The following is a 14,581-nucleotide window of genomic DNA, read 5'->3' on the forward strand; positions in this document are numbered from 1 at the left end:
TAGCCACATGTTTTACTTCGCATATAGTAGGAACTTAAAGGAAAAAAAAGAATTAAGAATCACCTTTAAAAGAAAAGTTGTCACATTGAAAGCACCACTCCAGCACTTTCAGCGCTGAAGTGGTGCCACTTAAAAAAAAAAAAGATTTTTAAAAATGTCTTTAGACTTTAGAAATCTTGATTAAATTAATAGTCACTGTCAAACATTATAAGATAGTGTAAGATAATATTGACATACAAAACATTTATAAGTAGTTTTAAACCCCTATTTGTATGGTGGGAAACTATAAAAAATTAGCTTAATAGACACAAATAAAAATGCAGTATCAAGTTTTCACATTATTCTTTCAAGACGTATATTTTAACCACCTATTTTTACTAAGATCACGAGATCTTAAAGTTTTGGATATGTTGTGTTGGCCGATGTTGTTTCCAATGGGAAACAATTCTAGCTATCTTTTGTATATAGTCTGTATGAGAGAGTCACCTACTCTGTGGACAAAACAGACCAAGCTGAATGTGTACTCTATTAGGACCCCAGGCTCCTTCAACAACTATTAAATGTGTATTTCAGCTCAAGGTCCATAAGGAGCTAATAAAGCCAAATAAAATCATCATTGTCTACATTTGTATATTTTCATCCTTTTTATCTTTTGGAAAACAAAACAGAGATATCCACACAGAAACTTACCATTAACAGGATATTCAGTATGTTTTGGTTTAGATCAAACATACCCTATATATTTACGATGCATCAAGATGACTTCTACTGTGTCTTGTTTAATAGAAGCCATTGTGTGGCTGCCTTAACCAACCAATTGAAAAGATATGGAACTCAAGACATTGTGAATGTCGAATTTCACTTTTACTGGCCTTCAATATTGTGAACAAGAAAGATATCATCAATGCGGAGGACTGCCGGCACGCTCTTCACCTGTATGCCGTTGTCTTGGCAAGATCTAAGAATATATTGGTAACAGTCTTTTTCATCAGATATCCTTGCGAATATCTTACCTTGAGACCCCTATGGCCAAAGGCACCCATCTTGGCTTTTGAGGAACTTAGAATTCAAAAGGTTTATTCTGTTGATACAAACACTGGTTGACAACAAATGGCTTTGAAGGAAATTAGAATCAATTTATCACTAACCTGTCAGTCACCAGTTCATTTCCTATCTGCTCAAATCATATCCTTGCAAGGTTCCCTTCTAGGAATTAACACCTTTTGAGCGGGAGCAGAAACATTCATAATAAGCACTATCTATGACAATGGAAGCTATTGTTAAAAGGAAAGGACTTGGCGCCAGGAGCCAACTGAAGACTAATGATCCCCCATGCACTGCAGATAGCTGTAAGACAAACCATAATTTGGATGATGATTCGGTCGACAGCTATGTCTCCTGACTCCTCCATATACAGTAGTTCTCAATGATAGAAACGATGAAAAGCTGGCCATACACATTAGACTTATGTCGGCCGAACTCGCCAATATTGACAAGATTGGCCAATAGTCTAATGTGTATGGGGTGCCGGCTGACTGATGGTTGGGAGAAATGTCAATCAAGAATGTCTGATCGTGGAGTGCCAATCGTATTATTCTCTCTGAGATGAGTCAGTTGACAGCTTTCTCATAGAGAACACTGGACCCCTCGACTAAATAAGTGCTGCTGGAAATTCGGCTGAGATGGCTGTCGGCTAAAAGATCTTTTGGACAACAACAATTTAATGGACATATAATATGCATGGCCAGCTTAAGACTCCTCTGGCGGTGGTTTATCTCATGGAGAACAAAGGCATCATCAGTCCGAAATCAGTCGAGAGTCGGAAGCCCCCATATACATCAGACTGTCAGCAGAGCCCGCTGATATCGGCAGGATCATCTGACATCCTGACTAACGTGTATGGGAGCCTTAAGAAGTGCATAGATGTGACCAATACCCCACAAGTGGGAAGGACCGAGGCTATGAGGTCATTTTGTTTTATTTTAGCGGCCTTTGACTCGATCTTGCGCTAGATAGATCCACCATGGTCTTCTTCTATCAAGTCATCGGGTTTCTGGTCTTCCTCTTTGCCTTGTTCCTTATATTCTTCTGACCATGATGTCCTTCTCCGGTGATTGCTCTCTTCGTATGATGTGTCAAAAGTGGCAAGTTCTAGCTTAGTGATCCTTGCTACCAGTGACATATCTGGCTTCATTTGTCCCAAAATTGATCTGTTTGTTCATTTTGCCATCCATGGCATTGATAACATCCTTCTCCAGTGCCACATTTCGAAAGCGCTGATTCTTCTTCTGCCTTGTTTCTTTACCGTCTAGCTTTCACATCCGTATGTTACCACAGTAAAGACCAAACTATGCACGAGTCGTGTATTAGTCGCCAGTGAAATGTTACTCCATTTGAAGACCTTGTCCAGTGACTTCATTGCTGATTTGTCCATAGCTATTCTCCTATTGACTTCCGGTGTCGCCGCTGCATCTTGAGTTATCATTAATCTGAGTATATTGAAGTCCTTTACAACTTCCAGTTCATCACCGTCCATCTCAAATGTGTCCCAGTTGTACCTGGCAGTAGTCAATATGTTTGTCTTTATGTTGAGTAGCAGACCCATGTTCAAGCTTTCCATCTTGACACTCCGTATTAAGAACTTCATTCCATCTACACTTGTAGCTATCAATGTTGTACATACAGTAGCTAAAAGCTTCAACCTCTTATATAGACCAGCACGTTATTGTTTAAAGTCCACTAATGTAACATAATCCTTAACACTTGGTTAAAAGACCCCATCAGTTCTCTGAAAGAATTTTATGGCCTGCAACAACAGACATTTGCATATAATATGTTTGTTACACCTGGGCGGTGTTCATCTTTTCAACCACAAGATTAAGATCAGTACACAATAGAGAATGGTCAACTCCAAAGTCAATGCAAAAACTAAAGTTTCATTTACAGGAGCAGATAATTTTGTAAACGATGAATGATACGATCATAACTCATGACCAGCAAACAATGTCAGACAAGTGTTTATGCAGGACGAAAATCATATCCTCTTGTATAAAAGTATAGTCACATTCTATAATTTTAGAAATATTCAGTTCCCAAACTTGTGACATATATTTCACCCCAATGTTTGGTTTAGAACATCAAGGAACATTTCTCTGGCGATGAAGACACGGCTCGTACAGAGTATGGTCTTTTCTGTGGTAACATACGGATGCAAAACCGGGATGATAAAAAAAAACAAGACAGAAGAAGAATCAACACCTTTGAAATGTGGTGGTGGAGAAGGATGTTATCAATACCATGGATGGCAAGAAGGACAAACAAATCAATTTTGGAACAAATCAAGCCAGACATGTAACTGAAAGCAAAGATCACCAAGTTATGACTTGTCTACTCTAAACACATCATATGAAGAGAGCAATCACTGGAGAAGGACATTATGGTCTGAAGAATAATGGCTTGATACTATCAAGATAACGGCGGAGAAGACCCTGGTGGACCTATCTAGGCTTGACCAAGATAGATATTCCTACATCCATCAAGTCGCCATGGCTGAAGAGTGAACCGAAGGCCGGTTCTGTATATATATATTTCTGTACAGTAAATTATATTTGATATTATAAACTTATTTTTCCTAGTAAATAGTCTATAAAACTAGGACAGCCTCAACGATTTTATTTGAATCAATACTAAGTTTATTTTAAGTATTTTATTTTATGTGTAATCTATCTATCTATCTATCTAATATTTATCCATTATTTATCTCTCTATCTATCTATCTATCTATCTATCTATCTATCTATCTATCTATCTATCTATCATATAGCTATCTATTATCTATCATCTATCTATTATCTATTTATCATATATCTATTTATTATCTATCATCTATTATCTATTTATTATCTGTCTATTATCTATCTATATATCTACTATCTATTATCTATATATCTAATTTCTATATATTATCTATCTATTATAGATCTATTATCTATCTATTATCTATCTATCTATCTATCATATATCTATCTATCTATGAAATGCAGACAATAATACACAATCTAAAAGCAATATATGCAAGTTATTTTTCTTTGCTGTTACTTAATATTTCCACCTTTGGAAAAAAATCTAGAAATAAAAACTAAAAAATAAAAACAGAATTGTTATAATAAAAAAATCTATTATTATTATTTTTTGATTTAAAAAATTGTTACACAAGACACAAGTTGATCTGTATTTTGGGTTTTGAAACATTTTTGAAAATAAAATTTAAACTGTATAAAAATTTGCTGAAAACCCACAACACAGCCTCATTAGTAACAGAATATATAAAAATTGACATAATCGACTAACTACACTACCAAACTGAAAAAAATGTGACTTTGATTTTTAGTTAACACTTTTCAAGTAAAGAATATTGTGAAATTCAGTCATTTTCTAAATAAAAATTATACAAGAAAATCCCCAAAAATCCAAATATGTATCAATTCATCCTAAAAAATATAGTCAGTCATTTCAGTGGCCGACTGATTAAAAAAAACTTAATTATTAGTGTATTTCTTGTCTGAAGATTAAGCTAAGAAAGTGTCAGACTCTTAATGGGGGTAATGTTGCCCTGTTGTCTTAGCTTTGCTTCTTCTTTTACATTATTGGCTCTCACAGCAGGGCGTCCTTAGGTTTCAATATAAAAGGAGGGCAGGTCTCCATCTGAAACCTTGAGAACAAGAAGATATCATATCCTCCTGACATCCTGGACATTTCTCTTGGCTTAGAGAATAAGTAATGAACTCCAATCTGGTTATGGGACTCATCGGGTTCCTCTTTGCCTTCCTCATATCGACGACTTGTGGGTTTACTCCTGATGACCTCAAAGACTCCCTGTTAAAGAAACTCAACGTAAATTATCTGCCTAAGCTGGTGAAGAGAGACATTGACAATCTGATGATCCCACGACACATCCAGAGCAAGTATATCGCCATGCTTCAAAAGTACAAGAAGAGGACAAAGAGATCTCTACCCAGCTTGGCCGGCATCCTGAGGGGCATCCCTGGCAATGCAGGTAGGTTCATGTATTTTTCTAAAGTTGGCCATTGTAGCTATATGATATATTTTATTTATTTCATTCACTTACATAGCGCCATTAATACCACAGCTCTTTACAAATATCATACTCACTGAGGTTCACAATCTAATTCCCTAAATTTGGAGAGTAAGAGGAAACTGGAGAACCCAGAGGAAACCCTCTCAAACACAAGGAGGACATACCAACTCTTTGCAGATGTTGTCCTTGGTGGGATTTGAACCCAGGACCTCAGTGCTAACAACTGAGCCACCGTACAGTGCCAACCACTGAGCCACCATACGATACACCATAATGTGCCAGTGTATTTCGGGGCAGTGTACCAGACAGGACTACAAGTTCATTACACAATATATAGACATTGTTATGGAAGGATAAGTTGCCTTTCATGTCCTAATCCAGAGCGTGGAACCATATGTCCATATGTTAACGACATAGTGATAGCTACAATAATTATGTGCCCCCTCTCCGGTAGAGCATTGGTACAACTGAGCACATACTGATGGGTTTATTTATTCATTCTTCATAGACATCTCTGGTGAGGTGCTATATGCAGATCCCATCAAGCAGACCTTGGCATTTGGGATGGACTCCAGGATACCCCAAAATAGCGAAGTAACCATGGCTGAACTGAAACTCTTCAAGTTGCCTCCTAATGCCAAAGAGCATCCTGATAGACGCTTCAACAGGCCTGTCAATAACGCCAGGGTCAGCGTCTACTATGTGGAGACGACGAAGGATGGAAACAACAGGACGTCATTGGTGGATTCCAGGTAAGGCAATTTTAGTTTTTCAAAACTGAAAGTGATAAATTAATTACGGTACTCTACATTTTTACTCTACTATCTTTTTTCTTTTTTTTTTTCTTTTTTTTTTTATACATTTGTAATTACAGGGATTTTGTTTTTTTTATGTAAATTTCCAGGCTTGTACCCATTACTGAATCGGGCTGGAGGAGTTTCGATGTCACCCACGCCGTGCACTATTGGATGAGGAGCAGTGGGCAATCTAATATGCATCTGGAAATCAGGATAGATGGAGAAAGACATGGAAACTATGCTGCCGAGATGGCAAAACTGGTCCAATTTACTACCCAAAACCCATCCGACAACGGGGTGGGCAAACCGGAGCTGGTCCTCTACACGCTCAACCTGGACGACCATGGGTAGGTTCTTGTCTCACTTATATGTAAATATTATTACTAGTATTATTAGTATAATAGTATTTATAGCTATAGTATAGTAGAAGTAGTAATATATAGTATAAATAGTGGTAATATAATGGTACAACTACTGCTAACAATAGTACTAGTATAATATTAGAAATGGTAATATAATAGAAGCATTAGTAGTGATATAATAGTAGAATATTATATAATAGTAGCAGTAGAAGTAATACTACTAATATAATAATATAAAAGTAGTAGGAGCAGCAGGAGTAGTAGTGATGGTAGCAAAATAATAATAGGAGTAATAGTATAATACTAGAAGTAATTGTAATTAATGTAATTGTAGCAATAGTAGTAGTAATATAATAGTAGTAGTAGAGAATAAAAAAGTAGCAGTAGTAGTGGTAGTAAGATAATAATAATGGTGGTATTATTACAGTAGTAAAACCAATAAGAAACAAACTCCTCCATAAGTAAAATATAATATAAATCTTTATTAAATATATATAATAATATAGAAAAAAAAAACATAAAAAAATACATTAAAAAATGTGTTTTTAATATTGTTATATATATAAAGATTTATATTATATTTCAGTTATGGAGGAGTTCATTTCTTATTGGGTTTTTTTTCTAGTTAGTTCTTGGAACTCCCATGTATATTTATTTCCCCTGTTTTTGGGTTATATTATTACAGTAGTAGCAGATAATATGAGAGTAGCGGTACTATTATTATTATTATTATTAATAGTTAAATAATAGTGGTAGAAGAAATACTGCTACTAATGATTATATAAAAGTAGTAGGAGCAGCAGGTAGTAGCAGTGGTGGTAGTAAAATGATAATAATAGTAGTAGTATAATAATAAGAGTGGAAGTTAATATATTATTGTTACTACTAGTAGTAATGATATAGTAGCAGTAGACAATATAACAGTATTAGTAGTGGTAATAAAATAGTGGTAGTAGTAGAAATGTAATAGTAGTAGAGGTTAATATATTAGAAAAAATAGTAGTAATACAATTGTAGTAGATAATATAATGTTATTAGCATTAGAAGTGGTAGGAAAACAGTAGCAGCAGAAGTTAATGTAATAGTGGAAGTAGTAATTTTAGAGTAGTCGTAGATAATAGTACAATAATAGCGGCAGTACAAATCCAATAGAAGGAGCAGAAGTGAGGAGGAAGCAATACATAGACATGATAATAGCACACAACTGTGACACGCATTACAATACAAGAGCAAAACACGAAGTGCAACACAAAACAATATAAAGATACAAAATCACAAAGACATCAAATGTATAAATAGTCAAAATAGTCTTTCAGGGTCTGGTGAGGGGAAGTCGCCCACGTGTGGGGTAAACATGACACATTTACCATTCTGGTGTTTTGCAAGTGGATAAAACACCTAAACTCCATGTCTGTATCAGATTACTAACCGGGAATATTTAATTATTAAATGTAATATCATATACCGTATATATCATTTACACAACTATTAGGATTACTGTCAATGATTACACAACAAAACTGATGTTACTAATAATTGTATTAGTGCTACTATTATTACTGATAACATTACAATAAGTTATACTACTACTAATAATAAAACATACATATCCTACTAAAATACTAATAAAATGCTACTATTAATAATAGACTGCTACTAACAGTAAAGTATTGATACTACTACCAAATAATAATAATAATAATAATAATAATAATAAAAAAGCACTGATACTACCAAATAATAGTAATGATAATAATAATAATTATAATAAAAAGTACTGATACTGCTACCAAATAATAATAGTAATAATAATAATAATAAATCACTGATACTATCAAATAATAATATAAAGTACTGATACTACCAAATAATAATAATAATAATAATAATAATAATAATAATAATAAAAGTACTGATACTACTACCAAATAATAATAGTAATAATAATAATAAAAAAAGCACTGATACTACCAAATAATAATGATAATAATAATAATAATATGAATAAGAATAATAAAAGTACTGATACTACCAAATAATAATAATAATAATAGTAATAATAATAATAAAGCACTGATATTACCAAATAATAGTGATGAGAATAATAATAATGTTAATAATAATAATAAAAGTACTGATACTACGAAATAATAATAATAATAAAAGTACCAATACTACAACCAAATAATAATAATAATAATAATAGTAATAATAATAACAATAAAGCACTGATACTACCAAATATTAATAATACTTTAAAAAGTAACGATAATACTACTAAATAATAACAGTAATAATAATAATAAAGTACACATACTACCAAATAATATTAATAATAATAGTAAAAATAATAATAAAGCACTGATACTGCCAAATAATAATAATACTTAAAAAAGTACAGATAACACTGCTAAATAATAGTAATAATAAAGTACATATACTACCAAATAATAATAAAAAGTACTGATACCACTGCCAAATAATAACAATAATAATAATAATAATAATAAAGCACTGATACTACCAAATAATAATATAAAGTATTGATACTACCAAATAATAATAATTATAATAAGTACTGATACAACTAACAATTATAATGCTAATACAATTGCTGCTAGTAAATATTGATACTAAAATAATAATTATACCACTGTTACCCTTAGTATGACTTATAATACAATTCTTATGATACTAAAACTATAATGATATAATGCTGTTCTTTATTCTACCGTTATTACTTATTATAAGACTTCTTTTACCACTGATAATAAGAATATTATATATAGCAATAATCATACCCACTCACAAACTCTAAAAAGTAAAATCCCCGGATGGTATAATGAGCCTTTCCTTTCTGTATTATAGCGCCCGTGGAGACTGTTCAGCCCCCGGAGCCAAGAAAGACAATATCTGCTGCAGAGAAGAAAATTTTATCAACTTCCGTGAGCTGACCTGGACCCAGTACTGGATCATCGAGCCGGCGGGATACAACGCATACCGCTGCACCGGAAGCTGCCGCCAGCCGCACTCCCAGGCCTTAAAATACAGCTATGGGGAGAGGACCTGCACCGTGGCGGAAAGCTCCCCTCTGCCGGTCATGTACTTGGTTAAGAAGGGCGACTACACGGAAATAGAAGTGGCAGAATTCCCGAATATGATCGTGGAGAGATGCGGCTGCACCGCGAACAATATTTCCATCCTCTAACGACATAACTCCATTGATGTGCTCCATATCTAACAATGTTTGATGTACATCCCCGCGGCTGCCAAACTCTGCTGGAAAAATGGCCGGACACATGAACGCTTCTGTCTTTGGAGTAATAGGAACGTTAATCATGGCTGAGTAGAAGCACTTACCTGTATATAGCTCCTGTTTATTTATCATTGTCACTCGATATAGCCTAACATGTTCATTTTGACTTTCTATGTCTGGATACAAATTAATAAATAACTTTATTACATGTGTGTTTACATTAGCATTTACGGACAAGTGTTCAATTTACCGTCAGCGCCTCCACAGGGTAAATGTAGCATTATACAGTTCCTAATGGGCTGTACAAGTAAAGCATAAGCGAGTCGGTCCTCCAAGGCAGGAGTCACTTTTTGTAACTGCCCTAGATGATAGTTGAGGGTTATAAAGAGGGGACCCCCAACGTTTAAGAATTTCCCATTGAGGGTAGTTGACATAGGGTCTTTAAATTAAGAAAACTTTTAAAGGGGTATTCACATCTGAGACATCTATGGCATATCCACAGTATATGTCATAAATGTCTGATAAATCTATGCCCCTGGATACAGTGTAATGTCCTATAATGTCCCCCAGAGTCCCTCAGACTTTATGAAGGTCAGCACAGTCTACGACACAGTATGAGGACACCCATATGTATCCCACAGATCCCCAAGCAGTATGAGGGCCCCTAAACCCAATATGATGTCCCTCACAGCCCAAACAAGCAGTATAAGGGCTCTAACCCACAATATGATGTCCCCCACAGGCAGTATGAGGGGCCCACCACCCCCACACAGTAGGAGGTCCCCCACACAATATGATGTCCCCTACTACTCAAACAAGCAGTATGAGGTCACACACACATAATATGATGTCCCACAACAGCCAATATAGGCAGTATGAGGGTACACACAGCCCCCCACACAGTAGGAGGGCCTACACACAATATGATGTTCCCCACAGGCAGTATGAGAGGCCCCTCCACACAGTATGAGGACCCCACACACAATATGATGTCCCTCACAGCCCAAACAAGCAGGATGAGGGCTCTAACACACAATATGATGTCCCCCACAGGAAGTATGAGGGGCCCACCACCCTCCACACAGTAGGAGGTCCCCCACACACAATATGCAATATGATGTCCCCCACTACTCAAACAAACAGCCACTACTTAAACAAGCAGTATGAGGTCCCATACACAAAATATGATGTCCCCCGACAGCCAATATAGGCACTACAAGGGTACACCCCCTCCCACACAGTATGAGGGTCCCACACACAATATGATGTCCCCCCCAGAAGCCCCACAGGCAGCATGAGGGCCTACACAGCCCCCACATGCTATAATAATCCCCATTGCCCCCAACACAGTATGATGCCCCCACAATGCATCATGTGACCCCAAGTACAAGTACTGTCAGGCTATGTGCCCACGATGCAGAAATTAAGTAGAAAATTTCTGCAGCGTTTCTGCAGGTAAAAACGCTTGCGGATTTTACAAGCGTTTTTACATGCGGATTTGACTTGCTTTTTTCAAATGCATTGGGACCTCAAATCCGCACGCAGAAACGCACAAATAATGGACATGCTGCGGATTTTTCCGCAAGGAAAATCCGCTGTGGAAAATTCCGCAGCATGGGCACAGAACATGCAGATTTTCATTGGGGATCATGGGTCACGGATTACCAAGCATTTTGCAAGCGTTTACGCTGTGGAAAATCTGCATCAAAAACGCTTGAAAAATGCATAGTGGGCACGCAGCCTCAATAATTCAATAATAAAAAAAATTAGAAACTGCTCACTTTCCGCCTTTCCCATGATGCTCCGGTCAGTGCACTGTGCAGACTGAGGCTCTGTCCACACAGGAGGCACGATCTAACGACGTCATCGCGCTTGCTGTGCTGAGTCACTATCAGACGCGCAGGCTGAATGGTGCAGCAGGGAGCTAACGGCTCCCTGGTTCACCATTCCATTCCCCTGTATCTACACCCTATAGATGCTGATACCATTGAAATTGTGACAACAGGCGTGGGACTGGGCCCCCCACAACTCACGGGCCCCATAGTGGCCTTGCAGTTTGCCGCTATGGACGATACACCCGTGATGCGGGCACAAAGAGGGAAATTGACTGCTGCATGGAGACACAAAAGAGGAACTATGACTGTGTGGAGGTACAGGAGTCACTTTATGGTGGTAATATAGGTCTTGCTATAGTGGTCTTTATTAAAGGGGTTGTTCAGATTATGGACAAAAGTCTGCAGGTACTCTATGTGACTGGAGACTGCTGAATTGTTACCATATAGTGGTAGATACCAGTTGTACAAAGTTGGTGTGTATACCATTTGCATTCTCTCTGATCAAAGTCATTCCCCTCCCCTGTTCTTCTCCATCCAGCCCAGACCGCAATGACTGCATCTTTCATTCCTTAGTATTGGCAGTTTAAGCGGGTGGTCACGTGACCACATGTATGTGATTTGCATAATTGCAGTCACAAGCTGAACAAACACGCTCGACTTCTCCCCATAGAAGTGAATAGAGAGAATATGGACAGGCCTAGTTAGCGCATGACCGCACGTATGTGACGCGCCCCTGGGCCTTCGTCGCGCGGCATCGCGCGCACGGGAGCTTACCCGGAGCCGGATCTGTTGAGGGTTGTAGTCTCGTGGCGGTGACCCGGTCCGTGCCCAGGGAGTCAAACTGAGCGGCGATGTATTAGCGGTAGATGTTGTACGACTACGCCACCCGTTGAATGCAGCGAAGGAGCTGCCGCTGCAGGGCAGACCGCTGAGGCCGGTGGTATGATTGTGCAGCGTAGATGATATAACCCCCAACGGGAGGGGTATGGCCTCAGGGCAGCAGATGTGGATGATGGAGGTAGTGATGGTGCAGCAAGGAGAGTCAGAAACGTATAATGCAGTTTCAGGGTTTTTACTCACAGGTGTTACTTCAGTCACTTCGGCCGGGAGTGACCACCCGAGCCGTGCTGCGTCCACCAGGTGCGGGACTCGGCTAACCCCCAGGCAATTCCGGAGCGTGGTCCTGAGCTCCCCTCTCTCTCTCTCTCTCTCTGGCCGTCCCCACCAGGGATCCACCTTTGTCCGGTTCCCTCGGGCCTCTCAATGGTAAAACCTTTTATGGCTTTCCTGACCCTACTCGTGGTGTACCTTCCTGGTGAATGTGGTGAGGGTCGTGGCAAAACTTGACCACGACCTCCGGTTCCTGACTAAGGATGTTTTGCCTCCGTCAGTTTGGGATCCGGTGCCCTCTTCTGCCAACCCTTCACCCTTTTGGTTCACTCGTGGGATCTCGGGGTTCCCTCTTGGTCTTATGTCTCCGGGCCTTTCTTCCTCCTTTTCTCTGCTTCAGGCCTGGCCCTGGAGCTGGGCCCAGCCGGAGCCACAGCTCCCTGTCAGCCCTCTCTGGCTGAGCTCCTTTCTGAACTCTCCTGGACTCTCCCTGTCTCAAGATGGTGCCCACCATATATACTCCCTCTATGTGTGAGCCCAGGTGACTAGCACCCAATGGGCTCCTACCTCTATGCCCAGAGCCCCTCCCCTATCTGCCCCTACACTACTGGGATGTTCCTCCCCCCCTCCCACTCCAGCCAGGGACAGACGCTGTCGTACCTGCACATCTAACTGGTGGGAGTACCGTAGTTCTGTCCCCCGGAAATGGGATGAGTGTAGTGCATGCAGCTTACTGAGCTCAGTCCCACACTCCATCCTTACCCGGGAGTGGAATACCACACCTCTGGTTTGAGGTGCAATACCCCTGTAGCAGCCGAGCCCTCGGGGTGCTACATATGCAAACTAGCTACCAACCGTCCTGGATCCAGATTGACTTTCTCGATTGGAGGAAGGTGTCTTGCTGTCCCGGGAGGTCAGGGCTGTGTTCCAACTTTCACTCGCTCTCTGCGATGTCTTCTCTCCTGCCATCTTCACTGCTCCTTAGCTCCTCCACATCGGGGGCCGGTACCTCTCTGCTCTCTACACACTTACATTCAAATAAATAAACAATTGATATCTATTTTCTTGTGATCTTGTGTTCCAGGGATTCAAACCCCCAACCTGCATCATTGTGGGCAGTAGCCAAACCTACACTGACAATAATGGGAGAATTTTCTATACTTGAATGTGCAGTGTAGGTTCTGAAATCACAGACAGATTATACTGGTACATAGAGATATATCTGTACATAGCAGTGTATTTCAATGTCCTTGCATTCTAGAGGGAAAATAAAAGTCGTTTTTTTTCTTACTAACATGACTAAAAAATTTTAATGCACTTTAAAAAATAAAATAAACATTACAAATCAGCAAATAACAAACACATTTGATATCCTTGTAATCGTAACAATCCATGCAAGACAGTGAACAGATTATTTACAGTGATCTGTAAATGTCGTAAAAAAAGTGGCATGATTAGTTTTTTTTTCTCCATTATCCTATAAATATGTAATGCTGGGGCCGTGTTCACGCGTAGCATAAATGCTGTGTCTTTTTCTACTGCTTTTTTTTCTGAATGTTTTCTGCAGGTGTCCGCACCATATGATGCAATAACAATCTTCTCTGATTATTGCATTTTTTATGCTTTTTCCCTCTTATTTTTTTAATTGTTTTTAGAATTTATACAAAGTATCCTGAAATAACACATCCTATATCAGGGACTTGACTATTTCTCAGAATGGAGCTAAATTAGCACATGACCAGAAGATATGTGGTAAGGTACCAACGGAGGACCCACAGCACCAGCAGAGATCTGAAATTTGGGGATTCATTTTATTTAGGAGGTCTGGTGTATGGTATCAAAACACGAGAATCTTGTATTGATTCTTTTTATACAGGGTACATATCGAAGTTTTAGCTGCTTTAGACCAAACAGTCTGCCAAAGCTGAGGTGCCAGTTCCTTACCCCAAAAAATCTCTCATTCAGTCACATAAGAAAATCTAATAAATGAATCCCGCTGAGGATATGGACACACCATCGTATTTTCTCTCATCCGAGAGAATCGGGCTAATTATGTTAATCACACAGAGTTTGATCATAGTATGATCTGATTTTCTTCACCTTCACTATTTTGTCAGTCGTGA

At 38.6% G+C, this 14,581-nt stretch overlaps 1 protein-coding gene across 1 annotated transcript in view; it reads left to right on the top strand.

Moving 5' to 3' along the window:
* LEFTY1 (left-right determination factor 1) overlaps positions 1-9,599 on the top strand; it is a 30,954-nt gene extending 21,355 nt beyond the window's left edge. The window contains exons 2-5 of the mRNA XM_073673296.1: positions 4,660-5,056; positions 5,607-5,850; positions 6,003-6,242; positions 9,126-9,599. Coding sequence (XP_073529397.1) covers positions 4,780-5,056; positions 5,607-5,850; positions 6,003-6,242; positions 9,126-9,465 — 1,101 coding nt within the window. The 5' untranslated portion in view covers positions 4,660-4,779 and the 3' untranslated portion in view covers positions 9,466-9,599. The remainder of the gene's footprint in view (positions 1-4,659; positions 5,057-5,606; positions 5,851-6,002; positions 6,243-9,125) is intronic.
* Positions 9,600-14,581: the final 4,982 nt, after the last annotated feature.

Source organism: Phyllobates terribilis, unplaced genomic scaffold, assembly GCF_046119375.1.
Source record: "Phyllobates terribilis strain yellow unplaced genomic scaffold, ASM4611937v1 Scaffold_3__8_contigs__length_932513732, whole genome shotgun sequence".
Classification (NCBI taxonomy): domain Eukaryota; kingdom Metazoa; phylum Chordata; class Amphibia; order Anura; family Dendrobatidae; genus Phyllobates; species Phyllobates terribilis.